At 47.1% G+C, this 18,680-nt stretch overlaps 1 protein-coding gene across 9 annotated transcripts; it reads left to right on the top strand.

The window, feature by feature from the left end:
* The first annotated feature begins 11,916 nt into the window (after nt 1-11,916).
* On the top strand, nt 11,917-18,629 carry SLC37A4 (solute carrier family 37 member 4). Of its 9 annotated transcripts, XM_069553723.1 has the most exons (11): nt 12,062-12,111; nt 12,868-13,070; nt 13,176-13,233; nt 13,319-13,659; nt 14,467-14,699; nt 15,010-15,253; nt 16,001-16,159; nt 16,406-16,491; nt 16,965-17,078; nt 17,687-17,825; nt 17,933-18,629. In XM_069553723.1, exons 4-11 carry the CDS (start codon nt 13,512-13,514, stop codon nt 18,097-18,099), a joined length of 1,290 nt encoding a protein of 429 aa, XP_069409824.1. In that variant the 5' UTR covers nt 12,062-12,111; nt 12,868-13,070; nt 13,176-13,233; nt 13,319-13,511; the 3' UTR covers nt 18,100-18,629. The 9 variants fall into 9 exon arrangements, 8 of the variants coding, with proteins under 8 accessions (XP_069409817.1, XP_069409823.1, XP_069409824.1 ...); XM_069553722.1 differs by lacking the exon at nt 12,868-13,070 and having other exon boundaries at nt 12,055-12,111; XM_069553724.1 differs by lacking the exon at nt 13,176-13,233.
* Nucleotides 18,630-18,680: the final 51 nt, after the last annotated feature.

The raw sequence follows: 18,680 nt of genomic DNA, 5'->3' as shown, positions 1-18,680 counted from the left end.
TTCTCCAGGCAAGAGTACTGGAGTGGACTGCCATTTCCTTCTCCAGGGATCTTCCTGACCCACGGATTGAAACAGGGTCTCCTGCATTGCAGGCAGATTCTTTACCATCTGAGCTATAGGGAAGTCCATTTCTTCAATGGCACTGTTTATCTGGGGTTTATTCTGTGTGGGGTTTGCAACAGATATCTAAATGGATTTTTTTCCTAAATGACTAAACAATAATCTTACACCATTAATTAATTAATTACCTCCCCCAGTTGGTTTATCATGGTTTAAATTATACATGTGAAGGCTGCTAGTACATCTTGTTCCTTTTTACTGTCTGGCTAGTGACTTCCTTGGTGGTCCAGTGGTTAAGAATCTGCCCTCCAATGCAGAGGATGCTGGTTCAAACCCTGGTGGAGGAACTAAGATCCCACATGCCTCGGGGCAGCTAAGCCAGAGTGCCACAACTACTGAGCCCACAAGTAGGGAGAAGCCCGTGCACTGCAGTAAAGATTGCTGCATACCACAACTAGGAGCTGGCACAGCCAAATTAAAAAAAAAAAAAAAAGGCCTGGCTATGCTCTACACCACATAATTACCATATCCTTATAATTGCTAATGTTTGGCAGTGGAAATTCTCCTCTTTACTCTTTTTAATTTGTCAAGTTTCTTACTCTGATTTTTTTATTTTCCCAGATGATCTCTAAAATAATTTTGCCCAGTTTCCAAGAAGTTTTACTGGGCATTTTGATTGGATTGAAATCACTTTTAAAACCTCAAATGAAGGGGAGTCTCTGATTGTGTAGCATTGGGACTTCCTACTTTCACTACTTGCATTCATTCCCTGGTCAGGGAACTAAGATCTTGCAAGCAGCCTGGCCCCCAAAAAAGGAAACAAATAAACAAAAAAAAACTCCAAATGAACATAGAAAGGATTGATATTTTTGCTGTATCAAAATCACAGGTTATTTTTCAGGCATATAGTATGATTTGCACTTATTCACACTAGGTTTTAGTATCTAGAGTTGGACTGTGAAGAAAGCTGAGCGCCGAAGAATTGATGCTTTTGAACTGTGGTGTTGGAGAAGAGTCTTGAGAGTCCCTTGGACTGCAAGGAGATCCAACCAGTCCATTCTGAAGGAGATCAGTCTTGGGTGTTCTTTGGAAGGACGGATGCTAAAGCTGAAACTCCAATACTTTGGCCACCTCATGCGAAGAGTTGACTCATTGGAAAAGACTGATGCTGGGAGGGATTGGGGGCAGGAGGAGAAGAGGATGACAGAGGATGAGATGGCTGGATGGCATCACCGACTCAATGGACGTGAGTTTGGGTGAACTCCGGGAGTTGGTGATGAACAGGGAGGCCTGGCGTGCTGCAATTCAAGGGGTCGCAAAGAGTCGGACACGACTGAGTGACTGAACTGAACTGAAAACCTGCTTACTTTGGGGGGATGTCATCTTCTTATTTCCTTTCCTGACTTTTCTTGGGCTTCTCTTGTTGCAGAGCATGGGCTCTAGAGTACACAGGCTTAGTAGTTGTGGCACTTGGGCTGGGTTTCCTCTTGGCATGTGCAAGAGGTCTTAGTTCCCTCATCAGAAATCAACCCAGATCCCCTGCATTAGCAAGGAGGATTCTTAACTACTGGACCACCAGGGAATCCCCACAAGCTGATTCTTAGTTTTTTGTTTCCCTCCACTCAGCTCAAAATTCTTAACTCTATAGAACATGTTTATAATAGGAAAAAAAATCAAGATATTAAAGTATTTAGATGGTGTGGGCAACTGTTCATCTAGCAATTTACAGATTATGACAGTAGTGTTTTATATCAAATACTATCTGGGCACTGTGGTGAAGGGGCCATCGTCCATACTCAGGGAATTTATTTAGTTGGGGAGGCTAACAAGTAAATGGGCAATTTCAACTCAATAGGGAAAATTATAGGATTATATTTATATATGCTAAGGTATATATATGTATGTATATAGAAAAGAGTAAAAATAGAAACACTCAATTTTACATGACAATCATCAGCTAGTGTTTAAAACTTCTTTTTGGTGTTTTCCAAATTTGCTGTAAAGATAATGTATAACATGAAAAAAATTGAAAAGTTAAAAAGAAATGGGGCTCCCTCTGGCCAAATGTGGGACAATTTGACCATTAATAAAAATAATGGTGGACTTCCCCAGTGGCTCAGCAGTAAAGAATCCACCTACAGTGCAGGAGTCATAGGAAACATGGGTTCAATCCCTGGGTTGGGAAGATCCCCTTCAGGAGGGCATGGCAACCCACTTCAGTATTCTTGCCTGGAGAATCCCATGGACAGAGAAGCCTGGTGGGCTACAGTCCATGGGGTCCCAAAGAGTCAGATATGACTAAAGTGACTTGGCACCACATGGCATGACATAGATAATGGTAGCATGGAATATAATACAGAAAATACAAAAACCTGGGAATCCACATTGATCCTAATCTTTTCAAGGTTGGAGGAGGGGGACAAGGTCTTCACAGGAGACTGCTGCTGCTGCTGCTGCTGCTAAGTTGCTTCAGTCGTGTCTGACTCTGTGCGACCCCATAGACGGCAGCCCACCAGGCTCCCCTGTCCCTGGGATTCTCCAGGCAAGAATACTGGAGTGGGTACTAACTCATAAATACAAAAATAATGATAGAATGAGAAAACCTCTAATTTGCAACCACCCATCACTGCAGATGGTGACTGCAGCCATGAAATTAAAAGACACTTACTCCTTGGAAGAAAAGTTATGACCAACCTAGATAGTATATTCAAAAGCAGAGATATTACTTTGCCAACTAAGGTCCATCTAGTCAAGGCTATGGTTTTTCCAGTAGTCATGTATGGATGTGAGAGTTGGACTGTGAAGAAGGCTGAGTGCCGAAGAATTGATGCTTTTGAACTGCGGTGTTGGAGAAGACTCTTGAGAGTCCCTTGGACTGCAAGGAGATCCAACCAGTCCATTCTGAAGGAGATCAGCCCTGGGATTTCTTTGGAAGGAATGATGCTAAAGCTGAAACTCCAATACTTTGGCCACCTCATGTGAAGAGTTGACTCATTGGAAAAGACTCTGATGCTGGGAGGGATTGGGGGCAGGAGAAGAAGGGGACGACCGAGGATGAGATGGCTGGATGGCATCACTGACTCGATGGACGTCAGTCTGAGTGAACTCTGGGAGTTGGTGATGGACAGGGAGGCCTGGCATGCTGCGATTCATGGGGTCGCAAAGAGTCGGACACAACTGCGCGACTGAAAAAAAAATGTTAATAAATGATTCAGGCAAGAATCATCAATGGATACTGAAACCACTGGGTGGAAAATTGTTGAAACAGGAGGATACATCTGTAGTATCAAAGTATGGTCCCATAGATGACTAATTACAAAGAGGAAAAGCTTCCTACCGTATAGAAATCAGGTGGGTGTCATCTTAACTATAAATGATCAAATTTATCACATGCCTCCTGATGTGTGGTCCACTGAGGACACATCACCATCTATACAGTACTTCTGCCAAAATTATTTAACATGATCCATATTGCAAAAACAAGCAGACAAACTCATAAGAGGGACATTCTTGCAAAACAACTGACCTAGACTTTTGAAAAATATTAAAGTCATGAAAATTTTTTTCTTTTTTTAAAAAACATGTTTATTATATCTCCTTTTAGAAGTGGCATCTACATCCTGAACCTAAACTCAAATGGACTGACACAGGTAATAAAGTGTTTTGAAACACTGATTTTGCGCGCTTGCTTAGTCTGACTCTTTGTGACACCATGGCCTGCAGCCCACTAGTCTTCCCTGTCCATGGAATTTTCCAAGCAAGAATACCGGAGTGGGTTGCCATTTCCTACTCCATCTTTCTTTCCTTCTCTTCCTTTTCTTTCTTTAATGGGAAACTGATTTCTTTTTATTTAGGCCTTAGGAAGAAAGTTAAATTTGGTCACTAATATTATTTTTTTAAATATCCAGTTTTGGACTGCAGCACGCCAAGCTTCCCTGTCCTTCACTATTTCCCAGATTTTGCTTAAACTCATGTCCACTGAATCAGTGATGCCATCCAACCACCTTATCCTTTTAAAAATCTAGTTTGGGGAAGAAAATTAAATTTGATCACTAATATTACTTTTAAAAATATCTAGTTTGGGGAGGTCTAGTGATTAGGATTCCAGGCTTTCACTGCTGTGGCCTGGGTTCAATTCCTGTTAGAGGAACTAAGATCCCACAAGCTCTGCAGCACGGCCAATATGAAAAAGAAAAAAAAAAAAAAAGCTAGTTTTACATAGATAGGACCAAAGTATCAGAGAAATAATTTCTTATGTAAAAATTGGCCAAATTTTATAAAACATCTAACATACAATATAATTCAAATTATATAAAGCCTGCTTGGGATCATATCATTCTGAACATATGACAGTTGCAATGCCGTTCTATTAGCTGTGAAAATACTTGCTCTCCTGTGGCTTCGGTTCAAAAGACTAGAGTTGAATCTGCAAGAATAAACTTAATATCTATGGATGAAGAATGTTGTATCACTAAACAGAGGATGTTGAAGTCATCAACCCCTCAGCCACTGCAGCCACCCCCAACTGTGCACCCTGAGAGAATTTTGTTGTTGTTCAGTTGCTCAGTTGTGTCCAACTCTTTGCAACCCCATGGACTGCAGCACGCCAAGCTTCCCTGTCCTTCACTATTTCCCGGAGTTTGCTTAAACTCATGTCCACTGAATCAGTGATGCCATCCAACCACCTTATCCTCTGTCAACCTTTCTCCTTCTGCCTTCAATCTTTCCCAGCATCAGGGTCTTATCCAATGAGTCGGCTCTTTGCATCAGGTGGCCAAAGTATTGGAGCTTCAGCTTCAGCATCAGTTCTTCCAATGAATATTCAGGGTTGATTTCCTTTAGAATTGACTGGTTTGATCTCTTGCTGTCTAAGGGGATTTAGGGTGGAGTAAAATAGGATACTGGCCCAAATAGTTAATGTGCATAGGAAAGAAACGATTTCAGTGAGCCCAGACTCTTACAACTTCCCATACATAAGGAAGTACTAAATTCATTAACTTGAGATATCTGTTTTTTTCTTTAATTAACAGTAATCTTTTGATGTTCTGGACTACCTGTTTTTATTGCAAATAACTCCTATATAGCCTGACTCCTTCTTCATCTCTTTGGGGCAGTCTCTCAGAGCTGCTCTGAGAGACTGTCTTCCAGGATTAAATCTTCAGCAAAGTTGGCCAAATGAAACACAATTCTCAGCTTTTAGGTTGTGCTTTTTTTTTTCTCAGTCGACATATTCAATCTTTTGCCAGCATTAATTTAGACTGTTACTAGTAGGAGAAACATCCATGATGAATAATTCTACTATAACAAAATATTAAAAAAGAATATTTATCATGAAGACATCACAGTATCAGATAAACTTTTAAAAATAATTTATTTTATTTGGTTTCTCCGGGTCTTTGTTGCGGTATGTGAAATCTAGTTTCCTGACCAGGAATTGAACCCAGGCCCCCTGCATTGGGAGCTCAGACTCTTAGCCACTGGACCACCAGGGAAGTCCCAGATGAACTTTTTATAAGAGAAAAGCATGAAGGAACAAAAAAATATAAAACAGCTTCTACAAACAAAAAATTAGTGTCTTCCCCCAAACTCCATAACTCTATTTGAAGGGGTAGAAAAGTGCGATTGATGATGCTAATAAGAAAAGAAACTGAGTATTGTACTTATTTCTTATTTTGTGCAATGCTTACTCTTTACAACAGTGTTTACAGTCACACCCATAACAGTGTGACCAATGGCATCTGAAAGAAAAGTCTTTATAATTATTTTAAAAGGACTTTTAAAATTATAATACAAAGCTCTCTGCTTTTTGAGCAGTCTTCCACTGTGCATTGTAATGGTAAGGCTTACTTTTATTTATTTTTAAAAACTCATTTATTTTCGCTGGATCTTTGGGCTTCCCTGGTGGCTCAGTTGGTAAGGAATTCGACTGCAATGCAGGAGACCCCGGTTCCATTCTTAGGTCAGGAAGATCCCCTGGAGAAGGGATAGACTACCCACTCCAGTATTCTTGGGTTTCCCTTGTGGCTCAGCTGGTAAAGAATTCGCCTGCAATCCCGGAGACCTGGGTTCAATCCCTCGGTTAGGAAAATCCTCTGGAGAAGGGAAAGGCTACCCACTCCAGTATTCTGGCCTGGAGAATTCCATGGACCGTATAGGCTATGGGGTTGCAAGGAGTCGGACACAACTGAGCGATGTTCACTTTCTGGATCTTTGTTGCTGCACACGGGCTTTCTCTAGTTGCAGTGTGCATGCTTCCCAGTGCAGCGCCCTCTCTTACGCAAGGGGCCTTAGTGCTTGCAGGCTTCAGTAGTTTTGGAGCATGAGCCTAGTTGCCCCTCAGCATGTGGAATCCTCCCAGACTAGGACATGAACCTGTGTCCTCTGCATTGGCAGGCAGACTCTACCACTGGACCAACAGGGAAGTCCTACTTTTAATACAAAGACTAAGTGTTTGGGAGTTTTGAATGACTGAATTTAACAAACATCATTTTATAGTTGCTTTAAGCATCTCTTTTGTTTCGAGGATTCTTCATTTCATTGAGGCTATCAGTAGCTTGGAGTTCTTCACCACATTCTTGTTTCTCTGACTGTGAGTCACTTTCAGAATCATCTGGACTTTCAGAGTCAGGAGAATCCTCCTCCTCCTCATCACCACAATTATCTCCAGCCACATTGCCTTCTCCATCATGATTTTCTACTTCACTGTGGAAGGCAAGTCCACAATGTTGTTGATATCTTCCGGATAATTTACTGTCCATACTTCGCTAATACTAAGACTCCAGTCAGTCAATTCAGTTGCTCAGTCATGTCTGAATCTTTGCGACCCCATGGACTGCAGCACGCCAGGCTTTCCTGTCCATTACCAACTCCTGGAACTTGGTCAAACTCATGTCCATCAAATCAGTGATACCATCCAACCATCTCATCCTCTGTCATCCCCTTCTCCTCCTGCTTTCAATCTTTCCCAGCATCAAGGTCAGTTCTTTGCATCAGGTGGCCAAAGTACTGGACTTTCAGCTTCAACATTAGTCCTTCCAATGAATATTCAGGACTGATTTCCTTTAGGATGGACTGGTTTGATCTCCTGGCTGTCCAAGGGGCTCTCAAGAGTCTTCTCCAACACCATAGTTCGAAAGCATTAATTCGTTGGTACTCAACTTTCTTTATGGTCCAACCCTTATATCCATACATGACTACTGGAAAAACCATAGCTTTGACTAGATGGGCCTTTACTGGCAAAGTAATGTCTCTGCTTTTGAATATACTATCTAGGTTGGTCATAACTTTTCTTCCAAGGAGCAAGCATCTTTTAATTTCATGGTTGCAGTCACCATCTGCAGTGATTTTGGAGCCCCCCAAGATGAAGTCTGTCACTGTTTCCCCATCTACTTGCCATGGACTGATGGGACCGGATGCCATGATCTTCATTTCTGAATGTTGAGTTTTAAGCCAGTTTTTTCACTCTCCTCTTTCACTTTCATCAAGAGGCTATTTAGTTCCTCTTCATTTTCTGCCATAAGGGTGGTATCACCTGCATATCTGAGACTGCTGATATTTCTCCCAGCAATATTGACTTCAGCTTGTGCTTCATCCAGTCTGGAATTTTGCATGATACTCCTTGACATACTCCTTTCCCAACTTGGAACCAGTTCATTGTTCCATGCCCAGTTCTAACTGTTGCTTCTTGACCTGCATATAGACTTCTCAGGATGCAGGTCAGGTGGTCTGCTATTCCCATCTCTTGAAGAATTTTCCACAGTTTATTATGATCCACACAGACAAAGGCTTTAGCGCAGTCAATGAAGCAGAAGTAGATGTTTTTCTGGAATTCTCTTGCTTTTTCAATGATCCAATGGATGTTGGCAATTTGATCTCTGGTTCCTCTGCCTTTTCTAAATCCAGCTTGAACATCTGGAAGTTCTCGGTTCACATACTGTTGAAACCTGGCTTGGAGAATTTTGAGCATTATTTTGCTAGCATATGAGATGAGTGCAATTGGGTGGTAATTTGAACATTCTTTGGCATTGCCTTTCTTTGGGATTGGAATGAAAATTGACCTTTTCCAGTCCTGTGGCCACTGCTGAGTTTTCCAAATTTGCTGGCATATTGAGTGCAGCACTTTTACATCATCATCTTTTAGGATTTGAAAGAGCTCAACTGGAATTCCATCACCTCCACTAGCTTTGTTCATAGTGATGCTTCCTAAGGCCCACTTGACTTCACATTCCAGGATGTCTGGCTCTAGGTGAGTGATCACACTATTGTGGTTATCTGGGTCATTAAGATCTTTTTTGTACAGTTCTTCTGTATATTCTTGCCACCTCTTCTTACTATCTTCTGCTTCTATTGGTCCATACCATTTCTGTCCTTAATTGTACCCATCTTTGCATGAAATGTTCCTTTGGGATCTGTAATTTTCTTGAAGAGGTCTCTAGTCTTTCCCATTCTATTGTTTTCCTCTATTTCTTTGCATTGATCACTTAGGAAGGCTTTCTTGTCTCTCCTTGCTATTCAAAGCTAGTGGAGGTGATGGAATTCCAGTTGAGCTATTTCAAATCCTAAAAGATGATGCTGTGACAGTGCTGCACTCAATATGCCAGTAAATTTGGAAAACTCAGCAGCGGCCAAAGAACTGGAAAAGTCTTCATTCCAATTGTGAAGAAAGGCAATGCCAGAGAATGCTCAAACTACCGCACAATTGCATTCATCTCACATGCTAGCAAAATAATGCTCAAAATTCTCCAAACCAGGCTTCAACAGTATGTGAACTGTGAACTTCCAGATGTTTAAGTTGGATTTAGAAAAGGCAGAGGAACCAGAGATCAAATTGCCAACATCTGTTAGATCATCAAAAAAGCAAGACAGTTCGAGAGAAACATCTACTTCTGCTTTATTGACTATGCCAAAGCCTTTGTGTGGATCACAACAAACTGGAAAATTCTTCAAGAGATGGGGATAGCAGACCACCTGACATGCCTCCTGAGAAATCTGTATGCAGGTCAAGAAGCACAGTTAGAACTGGACATGAAACAACAGACTGGTTCCAAATCGGGAAAGGAATATGTCAAGGTTGTATATTGTCACCCTGCTTATTTAACTTATATGCAGAGTACATCATGCAAAATCTCAGCCTGGATGAAGCACAAGCTGGAATCAAGATTGCTGGGAGAAATATCAATAATCTCAGATATGTAGATGACACCACCCTTACGGCAGAAAGCGAAGAACTGAAGAGCCTCTTGATGAAAGTGAAAGACTGGAGTGAAAAAGTTGGGTTAAAACTCAACAGTCAGAAAACTAAGATCATGGCATCTGGTCCCATCAGTTCATGGCAAATAGATGGGGAAACAGTAACAGGCTTCATTTTAGGGGGCTCCAAAATCACTGCTGATGGTGACTACAGCCATCAAATTAAAAGATGATTACTCCTTGGAAGAAAAGCTAAGATCAACCTAGACAGCATATTAAAAAGCAGAGACATTATTTTGGCAACAAAATCTGTGTAGTCAAAGCTATGGTTTTTCCAGTAGTCATGTATGGATGTGAGAGTTGGACTATAAAAAAAGATGAGTGCTGAAGAATTAATGCTTTCAAACTGTGGTGTTGGAGAAGACTCTTGAGAGCCCCTTGGACAGCAAGGGGCTGTCCCCATCTGTTTGCCATGAACTGATGGGACCAGATGCCATCAAACCAGTCCATCCTAAAGGAAATCAGTCCTGAATATTCATTGGAAGGACTGATGCTGAAGCTGAAAGTCCAGTACTTTGGCCACCTGATGCTAAGAACTGACTTATTGGAAAAGACCCTGATGCTGGGAAAGATTGAAAGCAGGAGGAGAAGGGGATAAAAGAGGATGAGATGGTTGGATGGCATCACCAATTCAATGGACATGAGTTTGAGTAAACTCTGGGAGTTGGTGATGGACAGGGAGGCCTGGCGTGCTCCAGTCCATAGGATTGAAAAGAGTCAGACATGACTGAGTGACTGTACTGACTGACTGACATGCAACAATATAATCCTTGATTGGATTCTGGATTTTAAAAAAGCTCTAAAAGACATCTTTGGAAAAATTGGAGACATTTAAATATGGACTATATATTAACAAAAACATTTTTTGAATGTGAGAATTGTAGTTAGTTATATAGGAGAATGCCCTTGTTCTTAGGGCAATACAAGCTAAAATACAGAGGGGTGAAAGTTCACAATGCCTTCAACTAACTTTCAAATGATTCAACAACAAACACATGTATAATTATACAGAGATTTTCAAAACATAGCAAAAAATTTAACATTTGAGAGGTGAAGGGTATTCTTACAATTTTTCTATTGGTTTGAACACTGGTTTGAAAGTTAACTTAATCTAAGCAGTAGTTATAAGGGCATTAACGTATGTTTTTAAAACACAAAACATTGAGCTGTACACTTAAGATTTGCAGTTTTTTTTTTGTTTTCATACCTTTTGTATTTTATACCTTAACAATAAGTGAGGGGGGAACAATGGCTCCCTGTCTGCTAGGTGAAATACGGATTCTGATATGGCTTGGTTTTGGAGACAATCGTTTTCCTGGCCCTGGGCTCTACCTCATGAAAGCACAGTGCCTGATACACACTAGGCTCTGGCTCAGTAGATATCTGTTCAGTTAATCAAGTTCAGGCACCAATTGTCCTATCTTATCTTGCCTCTCCTCCACCTCCTCCCTTTCCTGATCATTTTTCTGCTGTTAAAAAACAAAATTCAACTGAGTAAATTCTAAAGATCTTATTGACTTCATTCAACAATTTATAAATCAGGACACATCCAGTCTAGCACTTGGAAAGGCACTCTGAGGAACTGTAAAAAATGAAAGGCTTTTATAGGTAGAAGGAACAAGAAATTAAACTAGGCAAAAGGCAGATTGGTTATTACCAGGTTACTTTCCTTTAGGGAACGGTAGAGGATCTGTCAGGTAGATGACATAACTAGTACTGATCAGGCAACTACTGATTAACTTATTTAAGATTCCATTTGTGGGAGAGGCAAAACTGTAATGAAGTCTCCCTTTGGTGATCTGGGGCTTAGGTAAGCAACTCAATTTTGGACCTGCTGCTGTGTTTTTAACATTACTCTAAAAGAGCTTTACTCTTGGGACTTCCCTAGTGGTCCAGTGGGTTAAGAATCCACCTGCCAGTGCAGGGGACACGGATTCGACCCCTGGTCCAGGCGGATCCCACATGTCATGGAGCAACCTGTGTGCGCCACAACTACTGAATCCATGCACCCTAGAGCCCATGCTTAGCAACAAGCAAAGCCAGGGCAATGAGAAGCGGCACACCAAAATGAGAGAGCAGACCCCGCTCACCACAACTAGAGAAAGCCCACAGCAACTGAAGACCCAGAGCAGCCAAAAAATAGATAATAGATTTAAAAACAAAACACAGCACAGCTTTACTCTCAACTTTGAAGCACTTAAAATAATTTCAGCAATTCTTTAATATACTCGGTGAAAGCAATTATCTAAATTTTCGGAGCTCTAAATCTGTTCAACCCTCACAATCACCCTATGAGGTTGGTAAGAAACTGGGGCTCATACAGATTATTAATTACCCAGGGACACGCTGATCCAAGTAGTGCGTCCGGAATTCGAATTTAAGCTTTACTCAGGGTCCACACTTTAAACACTCCAGCTATTTTAACTATGTCCCCAACAATCTGACCACAAGATAAATCTTCAAATTGTGCTTACTGAGGCCTGCACTAATTTTTACAGAAAACACAAGACATCTCCCAGACCGTGAAAACAGTGACTGGTAGCCGGAGGCACTTACTAAAAAATGGTTTCTCGAAGCCGATCAGTTAAGAAGGGAACATACGACTCCAGCCCCTAAGCGGCGCTGTCCTCATCCGAGGACCAGGGTGACCCGCAAGATTAAACCTAAACCATTAGAGCAGGATCGACTCTCAGGACCGCAAGTCGCAGGCGGAGGCCCCGCCCCAGTCAGGGCGCGCGCGCATGCGCCCTACAGGCCCGGCCGGCCCCGCCCCTTGCTACTCCGGCTCCCACCTCCGTTCAGGTAGGGGGCGGTGTGGGGGCGAGGGGCGTCTCCTGAGGGCGGGACTGGCGCGCGAGTCTCAGGTGTTGCGGCTCTTTCGTCGGAGGCCCAGCTTTCTACCCCGCCCGGAGCTGTTTCTGCGGCTGCCGGTTCAAGGGTGGGGGCACTCGCTGGGTCGAGGGGCCGCCAAAGCGCTGTCTGGGAGCAGTCCGCGCCGGCTCCTTTGTGTTACACGAGTCCTGGGGTCCCCGCACCACTCCAGCCCCGGCACTCGGGCCCTCGTCCATTCCCAGCCGCAGTCGGGTGTCCTGGGTAGCTTGAGGACACGGGGCTGGGCAGGTGCCGAGAGCACGCCGCCTCTGTCCCTCCTTCCCCTTCTTACCGCTCGGTTCCACCCGGTCAGGCCGAGCGACTCGGCCCCCGAAGCGAGGGGCCTCTGGGGCCTCCGAGCGGCCAACTGCTCCGCTTGCGCCCACGCCTTCTGCTCCGGTTGCTTTCCCCACCGAGCCGAAAAGCTGGGGACGTATTGCCGGGGCCCTGGGAAGCGGGGCGCTTGGGCACTGCGCCGGGAGTCCGCCGCTGCACCTTCCCGCCCACGGGCTGTCCAGTCACAGTCCCTGAAGCCCCAGCCTGCCAGACCGGAGCCCATACTGACGTCAAGGGTAAAGGCGATCAGACCTCAGCCCCTAGCAGGGCTTTCGATGTGACAGTGTGTCTTGAGCTGGGGAGTTTCTCCTGCCTTCCCTTGCTTACAGTTCTGCAACTATCAATAAACAGTTACGCCCCATCGTGTGCCAAGAAGCATCGGGAGTTAAGGGCTTGAAGTCAGCTGTGGAAGACTAGGAAGAGAGGTTGTTTGGAGTTCGTGTCTGATTGAATGTGTATGTTGATTGAATGTGTATGTGTAGAAACTAACCCAGCACCTAGTGCAGTGCCTCGCAACCAGTAATCCCTCAATAAACTTTCCCTGAATGAATGAGGTAAGTGGCTGAGGAAGCCGGCTGGATCATCCCACCCCTGCCTCCCCTGGGCGCAAGGAGACAAAAGTAATTAGGCTAAGTCTTTAATCACCGCTGGTCTCATAGGCTCGCGGAGGCGGAAGCGCCGTGAAAGAAATCCTGGGGACACCGGGTGCTGGCCCAGGTCAGGGACACTGCCTTCCCTCCCGAACCCCCTCCAGCCCCCACAGCTTGGGCGTCAGTATCTCCTATTTTCTTGTCTCCCTCAGGACACCGGGTTCCCTAGGAGCCGCCCCAGGCTTAATGATTGTCCAGAAGGAGGCTATAAAGGGAGCCGGGGAGGCTGGGTGGAGGAGGGAACAGAAAAAGCCTAACTCAGCAGACCAGGCACTGAGAGCCCGCCAGCCCCAGCCGTGGTCAGAGACTCTGTGTCCCAGCCAGTAGGGCCTGCTCCTTGCCACCATGGCAGCCCGAGGCTACGGCTATTACCGAACCGTGATCTTCTCGGCCATGTTTGGAGGCTACAGCCTGTACTACTACAACCGCAAGACCTTCTCCTTTGTCATGCCATCGTTGGTGGAGGAGATCCCTCTGGACAAAGATGACTTGGGTGAGTCCTGGCAGGGCAGGGTGATGGGCTCAGGAACACAGGACCAGCAGGACAAGCTGAGTGTGCAGTGTGGTGGGTATAGGCACGGAACGTGTGTGGATTGTCTGCACAGCTGAGGCCAAGGGACAGTGCATGTGCAGGATGAGGAAGCTCTGAGATCCATGTCAGTGGGCACAGGTAAAGGACAGTGGGTATGGTCTGTGCATGTCTGACGGCTGCGTTTCTCATGTGTGTGTGCATGTGTGCCTGTGACCAACAGGTGTCCCAGAGACACTGTGTGTCAAGGGGATTCTGAGCAGTTTCTGCATCTCTGTGGGTGCAGGCTTAGACCACAGGGTGAGTGCTGGCTGCTGACATTGTGAGCACTGGAAACCAGTGAGTTGGCACAAGGACTCCATGTGGTCTAGCAAGCTAGCCCTTCAGGAAGAATAAGGTCCTTGACTCCGATTCTAAGCCTTTGCCCCATGTTCAGAGATGGGGCAACAGAACTGCCAGAGGCCCTGAGGGGGAAATCAGGTATATGAGAATCACAGGGAGAAGGGCTGGCCTGCCCCCCGACAGCTGCTGCTAGGACTCTCCAAGAGGCTGAAAAGTCATGGGTCAGCCTGGGGCTAATGCTAATGAAGAGACTGAAGGAACAGCCTGGCACCATGAATGAATGTCAGGAATCCTTCCTCTTGGAAGGAACCTGTCTCTCCCTGCCAGGCACCTCTGCACACCTGACCCCATGACGTCCTCCACCCTCTTGTGCCTTTGGCCCTCCCCTAACCCCCCAGGTGTCCTGCTCCCTGCTCTCCTCCTCTGCAGGGCTCATCACGAGCAGCCAGTCCGCTGCCTACGCCATCAGCAAGTTTGTGAGCGGGGTGCTTTCTGACCAGATGAGTGCTCGCTGGCTCTTCTCTTCTGGGCTCCTCCTGGTCGGCCTGGTCAACGTAGTCTTTTCCTGGAGCTCCACAGTGCCTGTCTTCGCTGCTCTCTGGTTCCTCAATGGCCTGGCACAGGGGCTGGGCTGGCCCCCATGTGGCAAGGTTCTGCGGAAGGTGAGTGTCTGCTTCCGAGGAGCCGGTTCAGATTGGCAAAGAGGACACCTAAAGACCACATGGGCGCGCCGGCACCTCCACCCCAGAGCAGGTTCCTCAGGAGTTTCAGCCCAGCTCCTGTTGCTTGTCAAGATATTTTAGGAGGCCGAACATGGTGGGATCAGGTGGCAGATGAGGGAATTGGCCTTGCCAAGTAGAAGCGCCCTCTCCCTCCTTCCTGTAATGTGAGCTCCTGGGTCTGTCCCACCTGACCCCACCTTCTGAATGGACTGGGGTCTGGGCACCTACTGTGTTCCTCTCTGCCCCACAGTGGTTTGAGCCATCTCAGTTCGGGACTTGGTGGGCCATCCTATCAACCAGCATGAACCTGGCTGGAGGGCTGGGCCCCATTCTGGCAACCATCCTTGCCCGGAGTTACAGCTGGCGCACCGCGCTGGCCCTGTCTGGGGCACTGTGTGTAGCCGTCTCTTTCCTCTGTCTCCTGCTCATCCGCAATGAACCTGCTGATGTTGGCCTCCAAAACCTGGACCCCACCCCCTCCAAGGGCAAGAAGGGTGAGTACCCACCGAAGCCAACCTCTGGGAACCTGTATCATTCACCTGGCAGACTCTCACTGAAGATGGCTGTATGCTTGGCCCTGTGCTAGCCAATGGATGTCAGGGGAGGGATGGTGATGGAGTGGGTGCTGCTGCTGCTAAGTTGCTTCAGTCGTGTCCGACTCTATGTGACCCCATAGACTGGACGATGCAGCCCACCAGGCTCCGCCGTCCCTGGGGTTCTCCAGGCAAGAACACTGGAGTGGGTTGCCATTTCCTTCTCCAATACATGAAAGTGAAAAGTGAAAGTGAAGTCGCTCAGTCGTGTCCAACTCTTAGTGACCCATGGGCTGCAGCGCACCAGGCTCCTCCGTCCATGAGATTTTCCAGGCAGGAGTACTGGGGAGTAAAACTCTATCCTGAGAGACAGCAGTACCAGCCAAGTGGCAGAGCCAACAAATGCTGTGACTCATGTTATAGCCTGGTCCTTCCTGGTAACAAAGCCAGTTCCTTGTGTGGACAGCATCCTAAGCTTAAGTGTCTTGGGTACCTCCTCCATCCTCACTGGTTCTCACATTCTCGTTCATTGGTTGAGACTTGCCGTGGAGGGGAGAGGGCAGAACGGTAGGTGAGGGGGTACCTTTGTGCTGATCCTTGTCTATGTGGATGGACTCTGTCCCTGTGGCTAGTTAATGAGTGGTGGGGGCTTGAGGGGGGCCGGGCAGCTGGAGCAGAGTCTGAGGCCTGGCCTCCTCCCACCCCCAGACTCCTCGAAGGAGGAGAGTACCTTACAGGAGCTGCTGCTGACCCCTTACCTGTGGGTGCTCTCCACCGGCTACCTTGTGGTGTTTGGAGTAAAGACGTGCTGTACTGACTGGGGCCAGTTCTTCCTCATCCAGGAGAGAGGACAGTCTGCCCTCGTGGGTGAGCTGAGTGTTGGGATGGGGCAGGCCTAGGGAGCAGGAGCCAGTGCAGCGGATGGGGAATTCAGGCCCAGTTCCCTTTATCCCCCCGCCTCTGTCCTGAGGCCAGAGACTACTCAGGCAGCTCTAGTCAGTCACTCCTGGGGACCCTGTGCCTCTCTGGGTTTAAGCCAGTCTGGGACAACCCCAAGGTGTAACACCCTTCCACCCTTCCTTTCCCTCTTCCCACTGCAACTCCTCACTGCAGGTAGCTCCTACATGAGTGCCCTGGAGGTTGGGGGCCTTGTAGGCAGCATCGCAGCTGGCTACCTGTCAGACCGGGCCATGGCCAAGGTGAGTGGGCAGAAGGGACAGGAAGGAGGAGGGTCCCTTTAAATCTTCCCAGCATGACTGGGACACCAGAAGTGGGAGCCCTGGGGCACATGCAGCTTGGCATGCTGTTTAGGCTGGCTGAGGTGGGAATGTTTCCAGGATATTTTTTCTTCGTTAAGAATGTGGAGATGAAGCTAACTGATGTCAAGGAGAACCAGCATTTCTCTCCACCTAGCTTCTCCACAGCCCCAGGAAAACTGGGTGCAGCCTGCCAGCCCATGTCCTCGAGCCTGCCCCAGGTGGAGGAAGGGATGTTGTGGAGTTTGGCCTCAGAACATAATAAGCAGGTCCCAGGGCCTCCCAGAGCTGCCCTGGGCCAAGAACTGCAGTGGGATTGCCAAAGACCAGTCAGCAGCGGCCTGCTGTGTCAGAGTCCAGGGGTGGGGGTTCTCTGCTGCTCCTGGGGCCTGACGTTGCCAGGACTGTGCCCACAGGCAGGGCTGTCCATCTACGGGAATCCCCGCCATGGCCTGCTGCTGTTCATGATGGCTGGCATGACGGCGTCCATGTACCTCTTCCGGGCCACTGTGACCAGTGACTCCCCCAAGGTAAATAAAGAGGGCCTGGTTCACAGCAGGGACAAGGATGAGAAAGCAAGGGCCACTGTCTCCCTCTCCCTGGCCTTTCTCGGACTGTCCTTTTCAGCTGTTCATACCTCAGTTCCCCTCTTCTGTGCTCTGGTGCCCCTCCTTGACTCTGGGCCTGGTTTCTTCTCCTCTCTGTGCTCCTCTAGGATATTGCTTTCTGGACTCCGGCTCTTCACCCTCTTGCTGAGCTCACAGGCTTTACAGAGAACGAGGTGCTCCATCTTTATCTCTGGTTTTCCTCTTGGTGTGTCTCACCTTTATCCTACCTCGCTCTGCCTCATCCCTAGCCAATCTGGCTTGCACAAATCTTGAGGGGACAGCATCTAACTCAGGAGGGATGGCTTCTGTACCTCCCTCACCTACCCACACAGCCCCCCAGGTTGGTTCAGTGTGGCCCCTGCTCCTCCAATCCTGTAGTCAGTTGTACTGGGAAGTGGTCTGTGTGTGGGAGCCACTCTCTCCTTGTTACAACTGTTTGATCCCGGGGCCAAGCACTCTCTCCTGTGGCAGGGGCAGGTAGGTAGCAGTCTTTCTCAGACTCTAATTGCCACCCTGCGCTGCCCTTACAGCTCTGGATCCTGGTGTTGGGAGCTGTGTTTGGTTTCTCCTCTTATGGTCCCATTGCCTTATTTGGAGTTATAGCCAATGAGTGCGCCCCTCCCAACTTGTGTGGCACCTCCCATGCCATTGTGGGACTCATGGCCAATGGTAAGTGATACCCCCATTGATGCCTTGCACTCAGGCCAGCGAGGGGCTGGATTAAGCCTCTCTGGCTCCAGCCTCACAGTGACACGGGCTCTTCTCCTCCCTGACAGTGGGCGGCTTTCTGGCTGGGTTGCCCTTCAGCACCATTGCCAAACATTACAGTTGGAGCACTGCCTTCTGGGTGGCTGAGGTGATCTGTGCAGCCAGCACAGGTGCCTTCTTCCTTCTACGAAACATCCGCACCAAGATGGGCCGAGTGCCCAAGAAGGCTGAGTGAAGACAGTGCAGGCTCAGAGCATCCTGTCCTACTTGGGGCCTTTCCCCTCCGTGGGGGCAGGGAGGAAAAGGAGGGAGGGGGCCGTCTTAACTAACACCTTTGACTTTCCCTTTCTGCTCCTTTTTCCTTATCTACGTGGCACTAGAAGTTATCAGTAGTTAATGAGGTCCCAGCTCATCTCATCTCTATTTAAAGGACAACCTTTGTTCTTGGACTCCATTAGCTCCTATTTCCTGCCTTCAAATAGGAAGCCCCTGCACTTAGGGTGTCTCCTATACCCTTCTCCCTCTCCTGAACCCCATCCTGTCTCCATCTCACCCTCCTCACCTGAGGTGAGGCATCTCCTGCCTGCAGCAGCTGGGCAGCCATGGCCCAAGACTTCTGCCAGAAGGCCTCAGCAGGGGGGCAACTGCTCCTGCCAATACCTTGGACTCTAGGGCCAAAGGGTCACTCTCACCAATACAAAGGGTACAATAGGTGGGAGGGTAGAAAGATTTGTTATAGAGAATTAAAACTAGATTTGATACTAACCTTGTCAGTGAATCATTCTTTCAAAAGGTGTAATACAAGCCAGAGATAGC

The sequence above is a fragment of the Ovis canadensis genome, chromosome 15 (assembly GCF_042477335.2).
Source record: "Ovis canadensis isolate MfBH-ARS-UI-01 breed Bighorn chromosome 15, ARS-UI_OviCan_v2, whole genome shotgun sequence".
Taxonomy (NCBI): domain Eukaryota; kingdom Metazoa; phylum Chordata; class Mammalia; order Artiodactyla; family Bovidae; genus Ovis; species Ovis canadensis.
The sequence above is the reverse complement of the archived record's forward strand: the minus strand, read 5'-3'. Positions and strand labels throughout refer to the sequence as shown.